Genomic DNA, 26,858 nt, shown 5'->3' on the forward strand with positions numbered 1-26,858 from the left:
TGCGCGTCCATTTTCTTTGTATATCTTTAAACATCTCCACCGTGTCATTTAATAATCTTGTGTCCTTTCTCTATTCATCTTTTGTATCTCGCTATTTATATTTATTTATAATATATATATATATATATATATATATATATATATATATATATGTATATATATACATATTGTATATATATGTATGTATGTATTATATATGTATGTGTATACATAGATACATACATATAAAAATATATATACATATATATATATATATATATACATACACACATCCACTCTTTTTTCTTGGTATAACTCTTTCTTTCTTTTTATACTTCCCTTGCATCGTCTGTGCACTTGAACATACTCCCTATTCCGTGCGAGCACCGGGGGGTTTAGCTCTTTTTAATTAATGTACATGCCCGCTAAATTGCCTATATATCACTTATATTTTATTAATATATCTCGATCGCGACCGTATTAAAATTTAACATTTAAATTCTTCAATCACTACAATATTACACCGCGATATTTGTACAAAGAACAATCACATGAATTTCACCGCGTCATTCTCCAGACCAAGCTGCGGCTTCATCCTCCCCGTGTCCTTCCGCGTCGCCGCTTTCGCAACTGCTTCACTCGATCTCGCATAACCGTCTTTCTTCCTTCTCCGATTCTCCGATCTTCTTCTTCCCGTTGACGTCCCGCGGCGTTTCATCCGCCACGTCTTCTTCCTCCTTCAATCGGGAACTTCGCTCCTTTGCCCCTTTCCCTTTTCCTCGTATCTTCTCCTCTCATTCCCGAGCACCCGAGCGTCACGGATTTCGACGTGCGGCGTGACAAGAAATGATTCTAGCGATCAATTGATCATCATTGTCCTCTGATTCTGGCCTACGCTAACCGGAACGCGGTAGGTAGGCCTATCACGCTTCTCACGTCACTAGAACTGAACATTCCACCTGTCCGTTTCGTTTTGCAAGTACTTCTGAAACACGCAATGTTGGCGATTCTCAATTGAACGCATAATTACTTGACAATATTAAAAAGATATAGATAAACATTTTTTTAAAAAGTTAACAATTTGTTTTATTTATTTATAACTCTGATATATTAATATTTTTTTTTATGCGAGAATATTTCACATAATATATAAATAATTATATGATAAAAATAAAATGTCATTACACAATTAGCTGTCAATTAGTCATTACACATTTATCACTGTTTAGCTTTGTAGCCTGTGTGGTCCGTCAAGACAAATACTGTATTCTAATGCGAGACCGATCGAAGTGACGATTACATTCGCAGCATCTGTACAATACAAACCTTTATATGTGATGTCCATAGTACTCCGGGTAATGGTACTGATTATGGAAGGTAGGATCACCGGGCGGCCGGTGCATCATGCTGGCCGTCTGTCCGTCCATCATGTAGCCCATCGTCGCGTCCGGACTGTATGCCCCGCTCGGTCCTGCAGACAATGGTGGAAACACTACACGTTACCACGGTTAGATCTCTGTTCCGTAATTGGCAGGCGGGTACTGGACAAGCTCGCCGCGACCCTTTCCAAAGTTCTCGAGGAACTCGAGAACTCGATGACCACTCGATACTCGGTCCCCCTCGTCACAAAGAGGTAGGATGAGGAAGATCGAGAGGAGCGGTGTGTTAAGGGGCGCGGCGGAGCTGTGTGATACGATTCGCCAAAGTCACGATCACGTTTCTGATGAACTCTGAAGACTTTTATATATATCGTAAGCTCAGATTGCTCTCAGCGAGCTCGTCTTTTCGCGTGATAAAGAAGAAATGAAGATTTCTTGAAAGAAATAAATTCAAATAATTTGTAAATATTAATTAATACGAATAACTAATAACTTTGCAGCATGATATTTATAAAACTTAAAAATAATGCTAAATAATAATTTATAACGCATTAATATTTATAGAAGCTTTTTCATGACATTGACGATATCGATGTGTAATGTATATATTGATGTGCCTTTTTATTAAAATTATAAATTATTTATCAAATGCTAGCTGGAATATCATTAAATTCATGTAGTTATGACAATATTCTTTTCATTATCGATAACGTTGATTTGCATCCGGTTGTTTGCCAATGTGAGCAAGAAGGGATACGTTCCTTCGGGCATAAGTAACCGATCGCCATTAATTTTCCGAAATGTCGAACGGATCAAGCGCAGCTGAGAATTCAATCTCGCTCGAGCATCTCGGTGCAACGTGACGACAGCTCGCCTCTCTCTATTCTAAGCGGTAATGGAGCGCCGGAATCCACAGGAGACTCCCCTAGTTTTAATGTCGGTATCTTAATGTATATTGCTACGATAAATCAAGGGCACTGATTGCGTCCTACCCTCTACGCCAATACACGCGCAATCAGACACGAGCGTGATAAAGATGGAGAGAATGAGACGGATAAACGAGTGTTGCCGAGATCCAACGTGCGAGGGCTCAATGTGCCATTGTGAAATGCTTCGCTAAGCCTTTCTTATGCTAAAATCCAACCTGCATCCCCCGATATTGCGTACACTTAGTCACTGAGGACTTATCAAACTCTACGTAATCAACTGTGCGTAATCTTTAAACGACGTTACAAACCGCCGGGAATGTTTCTGTAGATTGGAAACGAGAGATCAGAGTTCGTTTTAAAATCCAGCGAATCATCAGGTGCGCGTCGTATATCGGTCAGCAACAGCGTGGGTATATTTAACCTTAATAAAGAGCCGGTTTGCCCGTGTTCCTGCGCGTAGCGCAGAATTACGAGTTTTGCTAATTAAGCCGTTGCTTCCGGCAGATCGCGGAAAAGAGTGCCAATTAAGACTCCCGCTATCGTTGCGACTATTCACTCACAGATTCGCGGAGCCAGCCGAAGTGCCGGCGGCTTCGTATATCACGGTTTCCCAGCTGGCTGGATTTTCCATCAACGATTTGTCAAAAAGCAGGAAGCGCGCCTCTTCCTTTTCCCTTTCTCGCTCGCCGTATCCCGTCGTCGCCTTTTTCGCCATCCATCCCGATCCCACCGACAAGTTCTTTTGCTCCGCGAAATGTGTCGCTACCGTTTCAAACGAACTCGCCGCGCTTTACTTTGCCAACGACCGAATCGTAAATCACAATTATTGCGAGCGTCCCCCTCTTCTCCCTTCTCCGGTTTCCTTAGGAGTGTTTTTCAACCGCGACGCTCTTCGATGTAGTTGCCTCCCCCCATTCCTCCTTGGTTTTCTATTCGGTAAGTACGAAGGATCATTATAGATCCAGCGACATCGCGAAGCATCCATGAATGTTTTCGACAGCGCCTCCCGAATCGCTGTCCTCCGAAAAACATTGAGAGATTTGGATGCACAAGATATATAACTTTAAAAAAAAAAAAAAAAATCAAATCATATCGCCTCTTCGTATAAAAGTATAATTCTATTCTCGCGCGTCAAAAAAATCTATATTTTATTATCATCTCAAGCTTTCTTTATTTTTTCTTTAATAAAAATTATATAACGGATAAAATAATTAGACAACTTTTATATAAAAGAAATCAAGCGATAATTCGAAATTTTCAATTTGCGATGAATCGAGTTATCATCGTCGATTAGAAAATCGCTTCGGAATGAGAGGCTTATTCGAAACAGGCGTTGCGTTGCATAATATCTCGCTCGCCGAGAAATGCCGGCTTATCCGATATATAATCCGCGTAAAGAGCGACGGCGCCGATTCGTTCCCCGTTTCTCAGCGAGGAGATGTCAAAAGGTTATTACCGATTCCGCAACGGCGGGCCCCAGACGTCGCTCGCGAACGGTGAAAATGTCTTACACGGCATGCACGTATCTCTCTCGCGGCGTATCCACCGCGTGGAATGTAGCCTCGTATTATAGCCACCGCGGGTACGATATCCCGCTAACGAGGGATGCGCGCTTGTAGTGTGATTAAACCGCGCTATAACGCAACGGGGCGCCCTGGAATAGCCGGGGCGAGCCACAATATGGGAAATTAAGGAATCGCTCTTCTCTTTGCTGCAACGCTGCAACGTCGACCGGAGAAGCGGAGGATTTGATCGGATAGAGCGGCCAAAGAGAGAAAGGGAGGGAAAGTAATCGCTATTAGCCGCGAGGATTTTTCTCGCGAAGTCGTCGCTTTCTATTCGCCGGCAAATTGCGAAGTCTTTGCAAACAGGATGCGATTGAGTTCGATTAGATCAAGTCAATTATTTTTAAGCGATAAAAGACTGTTTCGCAAATGCGAATATGAGTCACATAGCGACGTATTAATATATACTATATGATTGAATTCTATTCTCGGAGATACATCGAGTTAGATACATAAGTTTAATTTAATTCGAATGATTTGAATACAACTCTTGTGATACAATAAAAAGACACAAGTAATTGTTGCAATATTTAAACGTGCGATATGTAAATGTTAGAAAGATAACGGAGTGAAGACGAAAGTAGAGAGAAGTTCCTCGATTAAGTTCCTCGTACAATAATAAAAGAAATGCCCGTCGAGTTTGCTTCAAGATAAAATCGAGATCTATAAAAGCGTCCCGGGAATTTCCTGTGAATAAATCATGAGTCGCATTGCGGAGGATCAAAGATGAAGATCGCGGATCCACTATATGAGACCTTTGAGCTATCGCCTCGTTACGCTTTAATTAACAAAGGCGAATTATCGCCGGCTATTATCACCGCCTTAATGGCCGTTCTTACGGCGTCGGGAATCCTCGCGCGGCTCTTCAGAGCCATCCGGGGAATTCGTTGATTCTCCGACGCGGGCCGGATGCCGCAGGACCAAGTACGTTATTTCTATCCCCGGACTAAGCCGAAGTAGAGGGTCAATTCGATGAGGTTAGAGCCCATGGTGCAACGAGACCGCACGACGACAGGAAAAACGCCGCATGGCGTAATGCAATAAAGTTTCCCCGGTCGAGGTCGGTTCGCCGCTTGTGTATTTCGGTATCGTGTAAATCCACAAAGCCACCCATCTCCCCCGCCTCCCCCTCCCCTCCCTTTGGCATCCGTCCCCGCTTGTCGTCACGTGGGATAGCTAGGAAGCCGACCGAGTATCTACCCTATGACATTGGTAATTTACTTAAGCGAATTCGCCGCGGGATACGGTGGAAAATGAGACCGTTAATCGTCATACGGTTAAGTTCTAAAAAAAAAAGAAAATTCCGTTCACGGTGAAATTAGCTTTTAGAGTCTTTGTCGCTTCGATAATGGTTGGATATAAAATGAAATGCGTTTGAGTACGTTTCATTTTGTTGGCGCAAAGTTTATAGCCGTCTATATTTAATTGTTAATTGAAATTATACGAATATATACTAAAAAGAAAGATATCTGCAGAAAAAAGATTTATAACGGAATATTTGATTTTTTTCTTTTTTTTTTTTATATATTTTATATAGCAAAATTGTTCAAATTTTATAGTAACCGAACGAAGCGATAGTTTGAGTATTTCCTCAGACTCATTAAAAGCACTATCTTCGTAACTGAATGAAATTTGCTACCGACTCATTAACTTGCTACCGCGGCGACCGATGGCAGAAGGGCTTGGAATTGCCTCAAGGTGGATCTAATTAAACTTTCGCGACAGACTCATTCGAGATAGTGGAACGTCGAAGTTTGGTTGCGAGACGAAGCTACGCTGCTTCCTTCGAAGTAGGAGAAGAAAATAAGTAAAAGCTTAAGAATAAAGTACCTTGCAGAGGATATGTTTGCGCGATATTCCAGTATTATTGTATCAAAATTTATATAAATCTTAATATGTTTCTAAGATTTTTCGAAACCATCGCTCACACATCAAATATGATGTCAGAGAGTCACAAATTAAAATCCGTCTAAAAAAATGGCCAACAGAAAATAATCGAATTTACATAAAAATTATGTTATGATTTATGTCTGATAATCAAAGGGTTTAATGAGAAGTCACGTGGGAGTTTTACAAGATTGGGCAGCCGTTCCTTCCGATGGATTTGGCCGCGGAACACGGGAACAACATTAGTAGTAACTTATGTTTGCGGCCTGGCTGAATGCCTGGTTCGCGCGTTCATAGCGCTAGGCGGAGGATCGGGGCAGAAGGGGCCGATGGTAACGGAGGCGTATAAGGTGGTCGAGACTTTCTGGCTGCCATCGGTGCCTCCTAGACAAGCGAGGAATCCTTACCGAGGTTAGTGGGTGGCGCTCCCCAACTTAGTTGGCGACGACACGCCGAGTGTTCACGCCGAGTTTCCGTCCAGAGTTCCGTCGGAGTTCAGGCAGAGTTCTCCTCCTCACCGGGCGGGCTCGGTATAACCTGACCTAACGTTACTGACAGAGTTTCCAGGAGCTTTCGCGGAGGAGGGTGTTAAAACCGCGAACTAGCGCGGCGAGAGAGATAAAGAGAAGAAGAGAGAGAGAGAGAGAGAGAGAGAGAGAGAGAGAGAGAGAGAGAGAGAGAGAGAGATGAAGTAGCAAGGACGTCTGTGAGGGAGGGAGCGAGGGAAACCATGATAGATATGAGCAGTCTAAGTAACAACCATCAGTTTCCGGAGTTCACCGTGGCCGAGTATAGTACGAACTTCCACTCAAGATTTAAAGGAAGCACCTAAGTTCCACCTCGCCCTCCCGAACGACCTACCCGGAATTGACGACTTAATTAGCGACCAGGCACGGAGCACTAAAGTGCTCGACGAAAAGGTCCACGAAGAAATACTTGAAAGCTGCGGCATACCGGGAGCGCGAAGGAGATTAGCCGGTTAAACCGGGTCGGGCAAATTGTCGGGTTTCACTTTCATGAATCTGACAACTCGTAACACTTCGCGGATATTCATTCCGTGACGCTTATTAATTTAATTATACCGATCAGCGTAGCGTTCCCACCATTCGATCAGATATCTCCGATTAAATGGCCTTCGAATATGTCGTGCTGTGCGCGTTATCGTGTCCCATTACATCGGATGCAAGAACCCAAGGTGAATATATGCAAATATTTTACTGGTAAAATAAGTACGGTATGATAATACCGTTAAAACAGCTTCGAGAAGATTTTATTCCTGCACATTTCAAGTCTTGTATATTTTCTCATAGCAAGCAATAATCGAATATATGAACCTCTCTCTTGTGCAATTTATAAATCAGTAATATGATATCATGTAAGCTAAAAAGATTACTTCGAGTACGTTAATAATAAATCGTATATGTAGGCTAACTAAAAACAAAAGTAAAGAAAATAATTAATAGTGCAGAAAATAAGTAGGATCAAATTTATCTAAATATAAATAGTTGCAAGAAAAGTACAAAAAATATAAAAAATATTTTCCATTTTTGCAAATTAATATATAAATAATATCAAATCATTTTAAATTTATAAAATAATTATTTTTGCACGCGATATAAAGAAGAGAACAATATAAGAGAGAAAGGAAAAAAAAAAAGAAAAATGTTAGACACATCCGGTACACGAAGAAGTAAGTGCACAAAAATATCGTCGTCTAAGTATTGATCAATATATCCGCGTAAAACCTCTCCATGCAGCCGACACCGAGAGAGCGAAATACACGGTCTTACGTCCATCCTATTACTCTAATGGCATTTCTCGAAACAGTAGCGACATGTCCGGAAGCCCCGAACGTTCCTTGTGAAGTGCGGAACGAGAACGTACGACGGTCGGTATCGTTGTGAAGACGTTTCTACGAGGGCGGCAATATCCTTCGAGAGCCAAACTACCCTCTGGACGAGCAGACGGTGAAACGAGATGGAGTGAGAAAGAAAGAAACGCGAGGGATCGTCATGGTTAGTGGCGACGTCGAAAGAATCCTGCCTTTCTTTCTCTCTCGTTTTTCCGCGACTAGCTTCGAGCTCTTACATCTCGCAACAGCGGATTCCAGGAGCTGGCCGGGATGGGACCACGACGAGAAGAAGACGAAGAAGTAAGAGGGAGACGGGCGGAAGGACGATTCGCTAGGCGGAAGTCGGAAATGTGCTCCGGAACCTTCAACAATCCCTCGATGAAACTATTGGTCATCCGCGACGCAATACCGGATACGCCGGATCTAATAACTCATCCGCCCGGCTGCTGCCTGATCTCCTACTCCCGATATTTCCCCTATTTCTCTCTCTCTCTCTCTCTCTCTCTCTCTCTCGTTTACTCCGTATGGTTCTTATTTGCTATCCATGTTTCATCTTTGTCTTTTTTTTTCTCTGCACGAACTCTTTACGGGCTCTCTCATTTTATCCGCGAGCGTTTCTCCTCGCTTCCACGCATTGTTCATTTCGACTGTGATTGCAGATAATGTCGTCGAGCCGGAAAATAATATCGGTGTCGTTGCGTCGTTGTATTGTGACGTAGTAATAATGTATCTCCGCCGATTCGGCTGCGTTACCATTGTTGAGATCGGTGTGATCGTAAATGCTATGATTAAAACGGTAATGGCAACAATTGCGGAAATCGTTTGGCGTTGTTGCACATCGCTTATTTGGATTTACGTCGCATTGTCAAAGCGCACGTGCCGTAATTTACATTGTATATTTCTGACGTTATATCCATGCGCGCCAATGTCAAATATAATAATAATGACGACAATAATAATAGACATATAATGCAATACAAGAGCTCATATTAAAATACGAAATAATATCGCTTAAATCTGGATTTGTGCGGAGAATTTATAATTTGATATTAATGCGATATGTTTATAATGTATTATAAAATATTGTAGAGAAAGAGAGAGAGAGAGAGACTATGTGTGTGGGTATATAAACATAAATACGACTATGATATGAAGTATGATTAATCTATATGTATTATATTAATATCATATATAATATTTTACATATAGTAAATCTGTGACTCTTTCCAGGACTTGGCAATCATGATAGCATATATACAATATATTATTGCAAAATTAATCTTATCATTTCAATATTGAGCTGTCAGTAGATCGTCCATCACAATGAAACCTGAAACGCATCACTGACGCAAAATCACCGACGGAGAGCAATCTTGACGCGTCTCGTTGTCCGAGTCTCGGTTTTGTTGAACGTCTGGATGAATCGGTGCCGTGATATACGACGCGACGTAATTGTAGGAATTTAATCAATCAGAGATATATCCGGACGTGCGAGTAAAAGGTACCTCGGCAAGCCGAGTTAAGCCCTACGGAAGTCTCATTTAAGATAAACCTAGCGAGCGCGAAGAAGCGAACGAGAGTGGAAAGGAACGAAATCACTACCACCACTATCACCGCCATTGTCGTTGTCCTCGCCTCCCGGTTAGATGATAAAACGGTAGGACTACTATCCTAGATTTCGTACCATCTCCTCGACTGCTACACCTCCCGCGCGTCTCCCTATCCTTTTCGTTCTCCTAGTTCTTCATCGCCTTCGTTCTCATTCCTCTCGCTGTGGTACACTTCGCGAATCGCACCAAAACTCGCCCCCTTTTACCCTTTCCACTCATCCGCACACAGAAGCGAGATCCGTGCGCGTACACGAGAGTGCTCGCATACAACGTACGCCCGAGCTCCCCCCCTCTCCCATCCTCCCGCGACCCTCTCTGATATATAGCCCCTCGGAGGTCGATGACTTCCGCTATTTTTCTTCCGCTGTCTCCAGCAAGCAACTTCCCTTTCCTAACGTCCACCCCGCTCACCCGGTCGTTTCGGTTCTTTCCGACGTTCTCTGCTCGCTCTACTCGGATATCCACTAACCGTGCGCGGACATCGATCGGTCCAGCTGCCGCTACGAGGCACGGGCATATCTCATCCGCGAAACGTCCAGGAAACGTTGACAACGAAAATCATCGGTGGAGGAGGAGGGGGAGGGATCGCGGGCAAAAAGCGGCTCGCGCGAATGCTCGCCGCGTGACACGTTGAATAGCGAAATTCATCCGTGCGTAAAATCTACTCTATGATCTCTTTCCTTTTCTTCTTTGAATAATAATGATTTACGTAAGTTATCTTAATCGCTGTCATAAAATTCACGCGAACTTCATGAGAGTCAAGAGAATGTCGCTGTTCGGTGGTTAAAAGATGAAAATGATGAAATGGAAAAATTCGTACTCAAACAAAGAATGACTCGTACTAATTGTGAATCGCAATAGCTATTCGGAGAATGACCGACGACCGGAATGTCGCGCATAATGCACCGTGCCGAAAAACGCTCCGAAATTGAAAACAAACCGCGGGATCGCACATCGAGGAGCGAAAATATTGCGCGCCGACAATTGAAAACGAGTGCAAACCAGAGCCGTGTCGAAATACTGGTAATGAATACATAAATCACGATTATTGCGAGGTAGCTTTTTTTCTCACGCTAGATGCTGGTCGATGGATCGGGGAGGGAACAAAGGAAGGGGGAGGGGGAGGATATACGAAGCGGTGAGGAGGACAAAGAAGCTATTGCATTTATGGATGATCGTCCTTGTGACAAGCTAAAATTAATTTGCCCCACTCATCGGGTTCGCAGCGGCGTTGGCATATTTTAACCCAGTTCTTCAGCCTCGATTTTCCCTCTCCCTTCCTTTCATAGCGCGCCGATGCCCCCACGAATTGACATAAATTTCTGTCAGCGCGATGTACCGCGATTCGCTAAACCCGCTTAGTCTTCCCAATAAAACCTGATGAGCGCTCGCGGCTGACTGCCTCCTTAGTTGACGCGATAAATAATTAATGATCGAACGATGAGAGAGCAAGAATGTTGCTCGCACTGTCCACAAACCACTTAATATTTATAAGATACGAAGCATAAGAAATTGAGAAGATTTTCTTTATACAGATATATATTATCGCGTCTTTTTTATATATATGTACGACGTATTTAGATATTTTAATTAATCTATAGGCTATAAATTATGATAATTGAACTACCGTAATGTAAACGAACTACTACATCGTTTGTTTTGCGATCTGCATCAAGCACGCAAAAAAACCAACGACGATCAATGCGTGGTCAAATTTATTTTTTATCAATGCTAATATAATAAAATACCGGCGATGAATTATTATTAAAATATGAGACACATTAATCATATCTGAAATATTACATCTATCTGTTAATTTTTACAGCTTGTATGAATGCTAAACGGTAAGAAAGCTTCCTCAAAACTTTTTGTATATACAAATTATTAAATTCAATCAAGTCGATAAATTGTTCTAGAAATTATAAACGCAATCTATAAAAGTAACAGTAACAGTAGCAGATAAAATACACGTACACAATACGTGTCGTTATTAAAATTTAATACAGAATTAAACTCGCACCTGCTCTTCATTTTAACGATACGGCGCGTCCAGTCTAAAGTATGATCCGGATTATAGGAACCATTCTTAACAGTGTCAATAAACAGTGGTTATGAGAACCACAAATGTCGGAAGTGTCTCTCCTTACGACAGACATAAATAAGCGTCGGTGGCGCGTTGTGGTGGTTGACTAGTCGTTTAAATGTCGCACGGTGGGACCTCCATTTCGTCTCCTCTAAACGCAATATAATCTGTCTTGGGTAACGATTCTCCCCTCGACTTTTTCCGGGTAGGATCGATCTTAGAACCAATATCGCATTGGTGTAATTACTTAGCTTGCCATTCCTTAATAGAACCCTGGTCTGTTCGGACGCTCGAAGTAGAGATGAAATGCACTTTACAGACAACTTTATTTCGCAGGGTGCGGGCGCGGAACCTCCGGTCGATGGGCGATAAAGATACTTAATAGCCAGTCAACTTCGTCAATATGTTCCTCCTGCGCTGAACTTTCTATCTTTTCTTCGAAGCACGTCTCTCTGAAACGAAGAGTAGTCTCGCACGAGCGTCTGAGCGCTCCGAAACACGATGCATATTTTATATAACAACGGCCTTTCTCAAGCCTTTTGCAGCTGTTGCAGCGACAACCGATGCGGCTACGTTCGATTGAATAGTCCATCAGACTCGTTAATGCATTGCACTCTGCGACCTGGCTTTTACCGCAATGCGCGATTGATTACCGTGCTGCAGATTCTCACGTATTTCACGCATGCTTATAACGCATGTCAAGTTACCGGAAAGCGAAATCATTCCATGAATTCGCAATTTAATTTAATGCATTACTTATGAATTTTACATTCCAAACGTACGACTTTTTTTTATCGATTTCCGTTACTGCCAGCGCTGAAATAAAATATAATTGACAAACGACTTAATTTCGAAGAAAGGACATGCACAATCCGCGTTTTGAACAATTCGTTGTTCGCTAAAGCCATTTAACAGTCCAGAAAATGTGGCCGATGCGTTTTCACGATACCGATCTTTTGCTTCTTTCACAACGTTCGGCGAGGCCAGCCAGGTTTCTTCCTAGTCGCCATTATCGTGGTAAAGCCTTGATGGCGAAAGTGGTCTAGGGGCAAACGGTCAACGAGACTGGAGATGAGATAGAACAGGCTATTATGGCTACGCCGATAAGATAGGGCTACCCTTCGTGCTACGTGGAAGCTCCAAGCCTTCTGGGTATGGCTTGATACACCGGACGCGATCCACGCCATGAAAAATCTCGCTGGTGGAGTGGAAAGCGTATACGAGAGAGAACAAGAGCGAGAGAGAGAGAGAGAGAGAGAGAGAGAGAGAGAGAGAGAGAGAGGTTCGACGAGCGAGGGAGAAAGGGCGTTGTCCAGCGCCCTCGAGAACTCGGACCTTATCTTTTCATACCGATCGTGACCGTCCAAGACTTCATTTCCGTGTCCGAGCGACTCCCGCCCTCGTGCCAATTTATATATATAATATATATATATATATACCTAGCTATGCGTAAAGAGAAATGGACCCTAGGTTCGTTTACATGGAATGGATCAAAGTTCGGCAGTTAAGGAAGGCGGCCACGATTTATTGTTACATTCGGTCGATTATTAGCGGCTCGCGATACCGCCGGCAGTTTCTGGTGCTGTAAACGTAATTACGCGAATTACAATGGCTTCTATTAAAGATCGTTATTGCTATTTCGTATTATTAATCTCTATAATATACTATCTTGTACTAGGACTCCGCATATTGGATTATATAAATAAAGAAAATAAACAAACACGAACGGTGTAATGTAAATGATATTTACAATTGCATTCGTGATATTTACAATTGCATATGTATAATAATAATAATATATGTATAATGTAGCTATATCTATATTGTGCCATAAAATATATAATAATGTCATAAATGTTTACTATTTCCTATTGGCAATGTTTCTTGATTACAGCGAAAAGGACCAATTTGATAGGACTTCTATCGAGCACTTTTACGCATCGAGCTCGAACGAAACGTTGATACGAACGAACGGAACGCAATTTCCTCAGTTAAGCCAGGCCGTGTCCTGGTTATGCTCTCCCCATGGTGCTGTACGGCAGCAAATAATAACATTTCTATAAGTCGGTCGTTTGTATTCGACGACTGGCGCGCATGCACCCCATTTCAATTAACGTATGATCTATGTCGTATGAGGACCCGTTCCGGCACCTTTCAAACGTTAGGGCCGTAATGCGCGGGGGATCGGCTCTCTAAGTAACTCTATATCACGTCTACGTGACGCGAAACGTAGAGAAAAAAAAGACCTCGGCGACGGTCGATGGGGACACGACGAGGGAAGAAATCGTCTCTACTTGGGCCGCTCGAACGAGCTCGTTCATCCTGTTCCTCCTTTCAGTTCAGACTTTCCTTCGGTCGTTCCAGCTTCCAACAGTACGGTCGAGTTTGCGTTTAAACGAATTACGCGTAGTTGGAAAGCTGTCAGATAAATCAGTCGCGCGGTTTGTTCGTTTATAGCATACCGGAAATATAAATTTTCAGTATAAATAATAATCGCGTAATTTGATCGAAAAACGACTTTAAATATGCGCTGAAGAAAGAAAATGGAAATGGAAGGATTTCAGAATTGATGGAAATTTCAGTAAGAAAAATTCGCATAAATAAAAGTCGCGATCAAATAGGCGGACGCCCATTTCGGCGGGATCTCATGATATCGGCCAAAATCGACGCATCAGCGCCGAGGCGACTATTGAGCAGTCCATGTCGGCGCCTCCGGTGACATTTTAGGGGATCCACCGTGCAATTTCTCCCGATTCCCGACCCCAGAACATCCATTTTATTTAGCGCGCCAGGGTCCACGGGGGACGTTAAACTCGTCGGCGGAGCTTTCTCTTTTTCTCCGTCGGCCAATATCCCATCAGTGCCAGCAGAAACGTTTACAGCGGGCTGGTGTCCAGCTAGAATCCACAATCCTCTCTCTCTCTCTCTCTCTCTCTCTCGCTCTCTTTCTCTCTCTCATTCCTTTAAAGAGAGTTAGCCGTATACGGAATGGCAAGGCGAGAAGGGGGCGAAAACGAAGGAAACAGAGAGGTCGCCGATATAGGAGGATAGACGGAGAAAGGTGGAGAGTGGACTGTCTGGACCCACCCCGAGATGGACACAGAGAATCGCCATTACAAATTGACAACCTTGATTGATGGTCCTCGCGGAAGGGACGACGCTGGCCGATCCGGTGGCTGAGCAGAGGAGGAAGGATCACGATGAACGACGAAAAAGGGAGCGTTAAGGGGAACGAGGGGTTGAAAAAGACCGGGCTAAGGGGGTTGAAGCTGCATCGATGCGAGGAGGGGGAGGGAGGTAAGGACAGCGGCCAAGTGAGATGGAGTGGATGTGCTATATGTTGGCTTGGTTTAGCTCGTTTCGGAGATTCTACTCCAAGCCAGCTAGCGCGTTCCGCAAACCAACGTAGTTATATCCGTCCGGTGAGGGGAAGGGAAGAAAATAGAAAGAGAGAGACGAAGGGACCAAGCGACGTTATCGAGGCACAAACCTTTCGGCGAATGCGTGACGAATGATCCGCGACTAGATCTGCGGGAAAGTAGGGTCCGTTTCTGTACTTTATCACTGCACGTAGAATTCGTTTCGAGTTATTTTGTATGATAAGAATATTTTTAAAAAAACGTGATTGTAATTTTTTTCTTAATACATTGAGAAAACATATCGATATATTATTTCTATTTTATTCATATTTAAAACGAGAAGAAGAAACCTGTGTCTAGTGCGCGAGCTAGAATATATTGAAATAATCGATCGTAAATATAATCGCCGATAGATAGGAAGACGAAGAGGCTTGTCATAAAGCTTCTGCGAAAGCGTTTGGGAAAGAGGGAGCCTCGAATGTTGCGAAAGCGATTTGCCGAAGAACGGCGAAAAGACGGGAACGCGATGATCAACGACTATGAACTCTCACTCGTCTCATCGTGATCCCAGACTCGATTGCAGGCGAGTAATAAGCGAAAAACCGACAATTAAGACATCGCTAAAGGATACATCGTGACTGCCTTTCCTCGAAGATCCTCTCATACAATTAACGCAAACGTCGACTCGTAAAACCAAAAGAACAGAGGAGGTGAGCGCGCACGTGGATGAGCGATGTTTATTGAGATTATATAGTAAGAGGCAATTCGTGGGAAGTCATTTATTGCCGACGAGAAGAAGGAGGAGGACATCGTCGCCGACGACGATGGCGAGCCTCGGTTACTCGGAAAGAGTAATTATTCGCGCCGCGCATAAATGAGCCGCGACAGAAATCAGTGAATAGATCGGTCATCGTTGCGGCCACCAGTCTTTCGCCAGTAGAGGCTAAACGTATATACGTCCTCTCACCGAGAGATTAACTGTCCGCGTAGTAATTGGATACTTTATGTCGACTGCAAAAGGAAACCGCTTCATCGGTGGTTTCGCTCCTTAATTGCGTATTGCCATGTCAAATATCTCGCTATATTAAACTGCGTCTAGGTACAGAGAGAGCGCATAGATTAATAAAATACTTCTTCCGTAATTATGTTTATAACATTGTTGAGATAAATTTTATTCAATGCACGAAGCGTAATGTAATATTTACGTTTATTTTAATAAATAATAAAGATTAGATTTACAGACATTATTACAGATATATTTTTAATTTGACAGTGACTCGATACTGATTATCTTCCAGATCAGAATGAATCCTCGAAAAAAAACTCGACAAATATATCTCGGCTACCGTATTGTGAAGGTGAGCACGATGCCTTTTATCGCGGTATCGTCACGAAATGCAGCGTACGGTCGCAGCTTTATAGTACTTCGGTGCCGCTGTTACGTTTTTACTGCGTCGTTCTGGTAGCACGTGAGGGGACGACGATTCTACTGATGCTGTAACTATATACAGTCTTGATGTTAGACAGCATCGTGTATATATATATATATATATATATATATATATATATATATATATGTGTGTGTGTAATACACCGTATCCACCAGAAGGATACTGAGCACAAATTTTTTTTTCAGTATTTTTTTTTTCAATGTTACGGATTAAGATTATTATCGTGATGATATAGAATTTAAGAGAGTAATATATTGCTTTTCGAAACATTGCAATTGGGCCTTTTTTTATATCAGATAAATTTTTCTTCGGTAAAGCTACCTTTTATTAATATTTATATCTTTTTATTAATAGCTCATTTTTTTCGTGAAATTTTCGTATAACTGAATTTTTGAAAATATAATTTCTACTCGTGATCTTTATCTCTTAATCCATATTTCATCATACATTTCACAGTAATGCGCTTCAATATGATTAATGAAGCATACGTATTAGTAAACCGGAAACAAAAAACATTATCGCCTGACGTGATCTCATATACATCGCATAATGTATGTGTAAGGCAAGTTATACACACCCGGTACTTCTTCAATTAAATTATTTTCATTACGAGATGCCAGTGATAATACATTATCCTGCACCATATCCTTCCTGCGCTCTCATGAGTGTATTACTCGAGTGTATCTTTGCTATCTTAAGCACAACCGCGCATGGTACAAGTTCTCTCCGCGCAATATAAACCTAATAGAATCTCGCGCGAGAGGGACAGCTTGTACGTCGTAAAACGATGCGCCGCGGGTTTATAGTTTATAGTTCGAGTGCCTACGCGACACGCGGCCGTGTATGATTGAATGAGGGAAAAGAGGATTTAAAAGGGATCGCGCTTTTATGAGACGCATTAGGAACGGCGACGGCGTATATGAAGGTTTACTGCCCGTATACACGCGCGCACGACTAATTTTATACTAATTTCAGCGAATCGTTCCGTGTTGTTATAAGAGATAATCATGTAATTCAAACATATATGCTATTAGTAGAATTTCAACGACACTTAAAAGAGTTACGATTGATTAGAATACTAATTTCGATGACGCATTAATCGATTTATTTTTAAATTTATTCTATTTCGCACGCAGATTAAGAAGAGGCAAACAACATTAATCTTTAGTCTAAACCGGTTCTCCCTCTGATACATCAACGCAGAAAAATTGCACGCTACATCACGAGATAAAATATATACGAACCAAAAGGATTTTGTTACTTGTAGTTTCTACGCGAGTGTATATTGATTATCGCAAAAGTTATTATCAGTAATTCAATCAGTGTCAGCAATATACTTTTCATCGATGTCAAAATATCGGTATGAGAGTTACAGTGAAAATCGGAGGCGTTCGCGCACTTTATGTGTTTGCGAAATGTGGGACACGCTCGAGCATTAAATTGAAATACCAAGCAGCCACGCGCGACCCACGCATTTCCTCGAGGAGGAAAGATCCGCGCGCCTGCATTCCTCGCGAATCGCAGATACGGAAGATCGTTAGGGAGAGAGCGAGGTGACATAAATTCACCGATTGCGATGGCTCTTGCAGCCGTTATCGGCGATAAGCAGGAATTCTTCTTTCGTCTCAGAATAATAATAATGCCCCGTGGGCCGCGGAGTCAAAATGGAGCAGCTGCGATCCACGTAATGAAAGTATGATTGATGATCCGACCGACGCGCATCATTAGCTCGACACGGAGGAGCGCATCGAGCAGGATATGCATGCCTGCGAATCGTGCACCTTGTTGTCCCGTCGTCGTCGTCGTTGTTGTTGTCTTGAGACGCATTCTGAATTAACGTGACTCCATCCTAATACGATTTCTCGCGGGACTCGCGTGAGAAAAGTCACGGCGCAATTTTCGTGATTACGTGCGAACAGACAGTGGTCTGTTGTAATTAATGAATGAATTCGCTTAGGAGAAATGAGGAATTTATAATAAATAAAAAAAATAAAATGTTGAAACGTCTCTCATGAGAGATATGTACCTATTAATATCTTCTTATTTTCTGAATGAATGACAGGATATTTTAATAAGCATTTAGATTGAAACTTGATTATGAAACTCGATTTATAATATTAAGAATTAGGAAATTTCAGAAAATTGAAATTTATATTTAACGATCGATAAAATTAAAACATTTGAAACTATTTTGATCGATAGTGTAAAATGCGATCGTTCAAAGGAGGAGTAACGGTTTTATCGTGCACGGTCACCGATCACGGGAGACCGGGAGCGTTTGAAAGATACATTTATCTCGTTTCCGCTGGAACAAAATCTGCCCTGGGGCCTAATGCTTCGGCTATTAAGCTTTAATGGACTGCTGATCGTCGATGGAGAACAGGAAAGGAGCAGGCGGGAAGGGGACATCGTCCCGGTCTCCGAGGAATTGGAAAAATGGTTGAAGTCGCGAGGTATACGAACTCGAATCTTCACGATAGTTATTCCTCTCTCTCTCTCTGTCTCTTTCTCTCTTCCTCTTTTCCTTTTTCCTTCTTCTTTTTTTTCTGTCCATTTCTGTCCATGCGAAAATATCCCGCGTGTCATTCTTTGGCCGCGATAATCGTGCCAGAACGAAAGGACACGACGCGGCGAGTACTCGCGAAATGTCATCGATTTCAATCGAGCGCGAAAGGTGCGCTCTTTCTGGTTAGGCGAAACTGGTTTTCCTAGTTGCGGAGGGAGCGGATGAGAAAACGGAGACGGCGGTATCGGCGGGCGGAAGGGCTGGAAAGGTCGCCTGTTTGTGGCACGATGGAGCTGTGATCAGGATTGACTCGGGATGATAATCTGGCGTACATGAGTTTCCACTTTACCCGATGCGGACGACGGCGACGTTTGGGTAACCTTTCTCTCTCTCTCTCTCTCTCTCTCTCTCTCTCTCTCTCTCTATCTTTCTCTCTCTCTTGTTCTCCTCGTCCCTTGATACCCCGAGATCCCTCCGTCAACCCACTCTTTTTTTATCCATCACTATCCTCGCGAATATCTTTTTAGCCATCGTTCGAATTCGTTGACGGCGCATACGCGTCGCGATTATCAATATCGTTGACTTAGTTGTAAAGAAAATGTTCAATGACGGAAATAAGTTTATTATTCGATATATATATACAGGAGGAATTTAAGTAAAGCTTTTGAAATCTGGTGAGAAAAAAATTTTGTTTTCGACAAAGATTTTGTGCGACGATCGTGATCCCATGAGTTTGCGCTACGGACCGTCTTATAACATCGATAACACTCTCGCAAGTTTGAATAAAGCCTGATGCGGAGACGTTTATGGTGCTCGCAGGAAAGATTCCCACAAAGCACTCGAATGTTTAGTGCACTTTAGTACACGATACATCTTCTATCCGCGTACAAAAGCTCGAGAACGAAGTGTGGGCCATCATTTGCAGAAGTTCGTGAAAAGTGCGTACGTCGAGAAAGAGAAAGAAAGAGAGAGAGAGAGAGAGAAAAAAAAAGACAGAGGAGAAGGAAAGTACGGGAGAAAAGAGAGCAATTCCTTGCTCCATCCCAAAGAGCGAGTTCCGTGGATACGTTCAAATGGTGAATAGCGGATAAAGCGCCCCTAAAGCCCAGTTTCGGCAGAGCAAACAACCCGTAACTCAGTGAGTGTTTATGAGGGGGCCAGTCGTAAAAATACGAGGCGAATCTCTCTTATTCTTTCTCTTTTTCTCTTTCTATGTTTCGACCGTTTAGTCGGCCCACCCTCGCCGAACTTTTCCTCGGGCGATCTTTTCCGCGGCGCTCGACGCGGGACAAAGACGCGGCCAGCCACGGACAAGGACGTAAGAAAAAGACGGGCCGTGGGAGGGCACGGCCAGTAGAGTGAGAAGAGTTTCCACTGTGGCGGCGGGAGCATGTTCCCTGATCGTAAAACTCGGTCTGATCACCGCTACCAATTATCCCGCCGTTATCCGAGTGTTATCCGAACGTTATCCGGGACGTTATCCACCTCTGCCCACCCTGCACTCCACGAGAAAGAACCCTCTCGCCATCATCCGAATCACTACGGAACCCTTGAACCCTTCCCGAGAGGAAGTGAGAAAAAGAGAAAAAGATACAAGGAGAGAAAGAGAGAGAGAGAGAGAGAGAGAGAGAGAAAGAGAGAAAATGATTCCACCCTAAACACGAAGGTCCGTTGTTGTCGCCTTTTACTGCAAACGAAGTGATTCCTTCCTCGTAAACGCGTCGTCTTTACAGATTACTCGACAAACGAATACCTTTCCTTGATGTCGAATTTTCAGTTTTATCGCGTTGATCTATTCTCGCGGAAATAAGCGAGGTTCTTTATTTCTGCGCATGAGAAACATACGTATTAAATAAACGCATCCTGTATTATAGATAAATTGAAATATATTTCAGAAATTTTTTTTTAGCAAATGTTTCATGTATCTTGTATGATAAAAGATTACTTTATTACGTACTATTTTTATTTGCAAAAGAGATTTTAGTCGGATTTATTTTCTATTAGACTCACACGCAGAAAGATTCGGTTGAAAACCATTTTGACAGTTGTACAAGTTTTCTGTCATGCATTCACGCAAAGTTAAAATAAACTTGGTAATAATACTTGCTAAATCACGAAACAGAACGATCGTCGTGAACGAATATATTTATTAGATATGCAAGAGAGAAATGAAATTCAAATTTCCATCGTGAGCGTAGAATGACCGATAATCGAATCGCGAAGTAATTCGATTTGAAACGACGGATATTGCAAATGTACAAATATACACGATTCCACAGATTTCATTCGAATGAAATGTCTCGTTTATTGAAGAATGATTTCAAGAATATCCAAAATTGCATGAAGATCGAATATCCGTTATATCAGAAATTAAAAACAACACGGATGCACAGTATCGCACTAAATCGTTGAGTAAATACGCTATCCATAAAACGTCACTTAATTAAGTTTCCATGCTAGCATTGATATACGTAATTAGATTATGACGGACTTTATGCCGTATCATATAACATAATATATATCGCTTATATTAGTTACAAAAAGTGAACTGGATTGAATTAAATGAAAAGAAAAACATATTTGAATAATTATACAATGAATTTTAAAATGAATTATTTTTGGACATGATTTGATCATTTTAGATTTGCACAAAATTGCATTATATATATATATATATATATATATATATATATATATATATATATATATATCCAATAAACAATAAATGTATTTTTCTACTGTTTAGTTTGTTATGGAATTTACATTTAAAAATCATATTTTCTAATCGTAATTTTTAATTCCCATTTTGATATATTAAATCACACTTAATATAACATTCAATTTTTGTGAAAAGTTAAAATTTTATTATATTGAAAAAATTTTAATAACACGAACTATTTTTATATATCCACAAAGAATTTTGTCAGCACTTTTATTTTAGTAACAAAAAATCTACATCATTTTACATATAACAATCACTACGTTAATTCATAAAATTTTAGTTATTAACTTTTATTCGAAACAAAAATATATCTATGAATGCGAAATAAATGTTCAGCAAATGGCACATAGGTTATTTCATCTATAATTTTACATGTCCACAGTATTGAAATTGTGTGTGTAAATATCTGTTAATGAAATTGGAATCATCTTACCAGCTCGGTTACTCTGGTCAATCATGGGTTGAACGATTCTACGCCTCGCATTGATAAACCTGAAACACAAATGAAAAGAATTAATAAAATAATCAATTTATTTGATATTCTTAATGCAAGGCAAAATATAGTTTCATAAACGTTCGATTATCTTACATATTATAAATTTTTTCATATATAAAAAGCAAAGTTTATTTTTTTTATTAAATAATTTTATTGTAATTTTACGAGAATCTCGAAGACTTTTTGTCCCCTTCGTATTTTACGCGTTATAATCATTGATATTTTTATATATATCAAGAGAGTTTTATTTTGATACGATCCGTTATCATGATAATAATAAAAAAAGTGAACGGCAACTAGTTTCAGGAGATGAACGAGCAAAATCGGAAAAATCCGGCAAGCAGGAAGCGGCATCCTTGATACGTCATTAGTCGCGTTGAAGAAGCTTCCATGTGAGCGCTTTCCAAACAATAGATCTGCGGTCTGTTTCGATGTTGGTCGAGATCCAAGAGGGTGGGTGAGTTCAATACAGTGTGAGATAGGAACAAGCAGGGAGGAACGGTGGTATAGAAAGAGGGAAAGGGAGGGAGAGAGAGAGAGAGAGAGAGAGAGAGAGAGAGAGTACAGGACGAGCGAGTGGGATGCGAAGAGGAAGGGCGTACGTCAGCCGACGTCAGCGTCGCGGCGCCCTAATGGGCGCAGACGCCGGAAGTGATTGGGTTTCTGCTCGACTGACTCGAGCACACCCCCTTCCCGCCGTGGAATACTCCGGTTCTCCGTCAGGGATAAGGAGGACATAAGCAAGCCCCCAAAGAAGCAATGGCACCCTCTCTTGTTTCGCAGCACATCTTTCTTGCTTAGTCTCACGCCTGGCCGACTCCCACCGGAGAGTCTTATGAATAATAATTATTAAACTCTCATCGCGTCTCCCTCTCGCCGCTCGGATGCTCATGCGGCACTATTGTCGTAGTCAAGGCGCAGACGGTACCCACAAAGTCGTTCGGCAAGTCGCCGTAAGTCAAAGGAACTTTGTCCGACTGACTGGATGGCAAAGGACTCTTCGGAAGCGATTAGTGTACGCGTGCACGAAGGCGTAGAAATAGTCATGAATTTTGATTTAAGAGAGTGCGCTAACTGACTCTAAATTTTGTGATATCACAATTTCGTATTCGATAATGATTATCGAGAAAACATTTTCTCTTGAATAAATGAAATCACGCAAAATCAACCAACATAATAAGATACAAAATATATAGTAATAATATGCATAAAACAAAGTTTTACGATGCACAAATATACAATGCAATAATAGTTCAAAGTCAAGGCCTCGACTATCGTTAGATGAAAGAGTATCACCGCGCGAATATGAAGCCGAGGGATCCTCTCTCTCTCTCTCTCTCTCTCTCTCTCTCTCTCTCTCTCTCTCTCTCTCTCTCTCTCTAGCCCCCGGATACTCCTAAGCGCCTCTGGTTCCTCTTTGGCGAGGTAGGCAGCGTGTCACAGCCAGCTGACTACTGCCGACCACCCCCGCCTTCCACCGCCACCGCTGAAATATCGCCCGAACAATGGCGCGCCAACCCCTAACCGAAGCGAGAGAAAGAGAGAGAGAGAGAGAGAAAGAGAGAGAGAGAAAGAGAGACAGAGACGAACAGAAATGTGCAGAGAGGGACGAAAATGGTGAGCGACTGCCCAAACTCTCTCTCTCTCTCTCTCTCGAAGAGTTCGATCCTGCCAAAAATAAACGAAAATATCTTCGTCGACAGAAACTTAAGCCGACCACGTTGCGGCGATGTGATAGTCTTTTTTACATTTAATTTTACACAATATATCTTTCTTACATTTAATAAGAATATTACATAACAAAATTCAGAATTTAAATCATCTTATTATGATAAAATTATAACCGTTAATGAATCTTCTCTAGCAGAAAAGCAATAAAAATTGTCGATGCATATTATGCATATATCTCGAGATTTTAAAACACAAAGATATTCATCAGCATAAGGCACGATAATATATATATATATACATATTATATACGCGTCGATGAAATAATCGTCATTTAATCGATCGCGAATCGTGAGCGGGTAGGGGAGGAGTACGCTTCTCGTGGCAACGAGAGGGATCGCAAACGAGGTGAGCATATTGTTATCGAGGTGGTTGCCGAGTCACCCCAGATGACAAAACACTTTTCGTCGCGCCGTCGTCGGGGCTTTCAGGATTTTAATGCAGTTTTGATTATGAATCTCTGAAGGAGGGAGGGGCGCTCTCTCGCAACACATTGTGAAACGGACCTGTGGCTGGGAAAGCTTGAACGCGTTTCGATGTACGGAAGGGTGGAGAACGAGCTGCTTCATCATCGCCATTCGCTCGATTATTTTAACTTTGCGCAAAACGAGATATTAAATCGATTATTTTGAAACAGAAACTATACAAACATACGACATCTGCTTTTACACTTCTGATAGAAAAATAAAAAATACTTTCTTTTCATTCTTTTCATTTTCTAATAAAATGTGTAAGTTTTTTCATCGCCATTTCAAAATGAAAAGCCATTAATAACTGGCAAAGTAAATCAAGAGCGAACGAATTGAATGAACGCCTCGGAAATAACCGGTGAGTTTGAAACGGAATTTCGAAGGGCGACGCGCTAGAATTATTGACAAATCGCTGACGTTCCGGGCTTACCTCGGTATCGCCGTTACTTTTTACGAGAAAAGGGGGAACCAACGACATATGACACATTTCTGCGAGAAAAAGGCATAAAACGCAGCGCTGGGCTGGGGCGCGCGTGTCTCCCACATGACCTCCCGTGCCGTGACTAAATTTAGTGCACTTCGGCCGCATACATGAATAATGTGCTTGTATTTGCTTATACGCGCCATACACACAGCATATATATCGACTCGATCCCGTATGGCGATTCGAAAGAAATGTTTTAAGGATGATAGTAAGAGGCTCCGGACTTGACTTACGTTCGTCATAAAACATTTTCTACAATTTCTTTCGCAAAAAGTCAAAAAATTTTTGCTTAAGATGTGTAAATATTTACAACAAATTTGCGACAATAATTTTGTATAATACCTATCTCTTTATATTTAAAAAAATTATACTTCGTTTCTGCACTGCTTTTTTCGCTACAATCTTTTTTTAACTGACACAATGAGTTTCATTAACCATCGAGTATCCCTAATGCAAAAAAAAAAAGAAATAATTTTTTTGCAAGATATGCGATATTTATCTAGAGAATCTTTCCGGAATGACATAGCGTGAAGCAAAAAGCGCGTGTGAGAAGGGCCTCCCCCTCATCGTTGCGCGAGTGCGTGAACGGAGTAACGATGATTACTGTCGCGCTAGCAGCATTTACTCTCCGACGGCATTCGCAATTATCGGGGAGGTTCCATTAGTTAACTGCAGTCGATACTCAGTGCACCGGGGTCCTCGCATCAAAACATCATTACTGCCCGGACATGGGAGCGCGAGAGCCGCCGTCGTACTCGGCAGTAGTATTGGTAATCAATTTCGCCGCCGTACTATACTGGCACACGCTAATGCGAGGCCTCGGCGCATTCGCGTCGCATTACGGGAAATCGAAAAGGTAGCCTCGTAATGATTACGCGTTAGAAAACGTATCGCGAGGGATGGGCAGGTGAGTTACCATAAAAGGTCCGTTTTAATTAGAAATCGAACGAGTCGCGCGAGAGGTGAGATATAATTTCCGATCGAGAGAGATTGAAATATATGAGATGCTTTAAGAGAATAGCGTTGCATTATTACTAATCGTTACGTTATCGAAATTTATTATTATTACTGAGTTCGTGGAGATTCGTTGCTTAACACGTGTATCTAATGAGAATTTCAATCAATATATCGAGTGGAGTAATCACGGTGTAATTATTTTTATCGGATCGAACCGCGCTACGTGAGACCTACAGCGTTAGGTTATTTGCGTAATTATCCCTTCCCGCGTCGGGAACGCAGTTAATGAGGACCTGACCTCGCAATCCAATCGGTAATCAATTTTTACCTGTGTAGCGAATTACCACGGACTAGTCCCATTAATGCGAATCGCCGTTGCATCAGAGAAAACAGCCGTCATAGACATTTTTTAAAATATACGCTTATTAAGAATCAGTTGTGTAGATAAACTATCAGTAGACATGCATCGTTTTATGTTCCGCACCTAAAATCTGACATCGCATAAATAACACAACAATTGTGTGTACGGTAAAAAGTATTATGTCAAACGAATAAATACAAGTATAAAATCTAATTCAATTATAAAATCTTTTTCAATTTTTTTTTCATTTCTCTTTAAAAGACTTATTCTTTTTGTGATTTATAAGTCTTATACAACTCGATCTGTTTCAAATTATCTGACATGTCTAATCGGGCATAAAAAAGCCAATCAACGTCTTGTTCTGGGACATTACCCATCTCCTTTTCTCTCGGCGATAGAGTTATAAAATTTTACGGGGCATTGACCTATCTCGCCGAACCTTCGTACGTACACTTTTTTCAAAACAATTTTGTTGCACCAGCAGAAAAAGCTCGCCGCGCGAGCGGATATAAATCTGAGCGTTCATAAGCTTGGCGTCGCGCCGGTGCATTTACGATCGATAAAATCATTTTATCCGAATATAATTCGCGCCGGTCAATTCACGCGCCGCTCCCGGCCAGAGAGTTCCTCCTTTTTCGCTCGCCATTCCGTTCGTTCTCGCGCGGCCGATCGTGATCGCGATTTTATTATAATGCATTCGCGTCTCACCCGCGCGCGACCGGATCTCCTCCGAAAGCGCGGGCGCCCGCGAACAAACGAATCGAACCCCCCTCGCAATATATAATTCCTATTCGACAAATTCAATGAGCATTGTGGACCGTGAGCATCCTTCCACCGTGTAATCGAGTTTCCTGCAGATATAGCCTGCAAAGTCGCGGGACGTGCTCGCCCCCGCAACTCTGGAATTCGAGAGTTGCTGTCAGCCATCCAAACTGAAAATTTGCATCCGATCGTTACACGTAACGTAAATTATATAAATATTCAAAATTCATGCAAACTTTCACGTCTGTTACATTCTTCTTCTTAAGGATTAAATTAAT

At 41.8% G+C, this 26,858-nt stretch overlaps 1 protein-coding gene across 2 annotated transcripts in view; it reads right to left on the minus strand.

The window, feature by feature from the left end:
* Positions 1-235: 235 nt before the first annotated feature.
* Positions 236-26,858, minus strand: part of LOC126856211 (homeobox protein homothorax-like) — a 179,519-nt gene continuing 152,896 nt past the window's right edge. Inside the window, exons 5-7 of one of the 2 annotated variants that reach the window (XM_050604507.1) lie at positions 21,756-21,814; positions 1,306-1,450; positions 236-964 (exon numbers count right to left, since the gene is read on the minus strand). In XM_050604507.1, coding sequence (XP_050460464.1) covers positions 1,308-1,450; positions 21,756-21,814 — 202 coding nt within the window. In that variant the 3' untranslated portion in view covers positions 236-964; positions 1,306-1,307. Of the gene's footprint in view, positions 965-1,305; positions 1,472-21,755; positions 21,815-26,858 lie in introns of both variants that reach the window. The other variant, XM_050604506.1, reaches the window with a different exon arrangement.

Source organism: Cataglyphis hispanica, chromosome 18 (genome assembly GCF_021464435.1).
Source record: "Cataglyphis hispanica isolate Lineage 1 chromosome 18, ULB_Chis1_1.0, whole genome shotgun sequence".
Lineage (NCBI taxonomy): Eukaryota > Metazoa > Arthropoda > Insecta > Hymenoptera > Formicidae > Cataglyphis > Cataglyphis hispanica.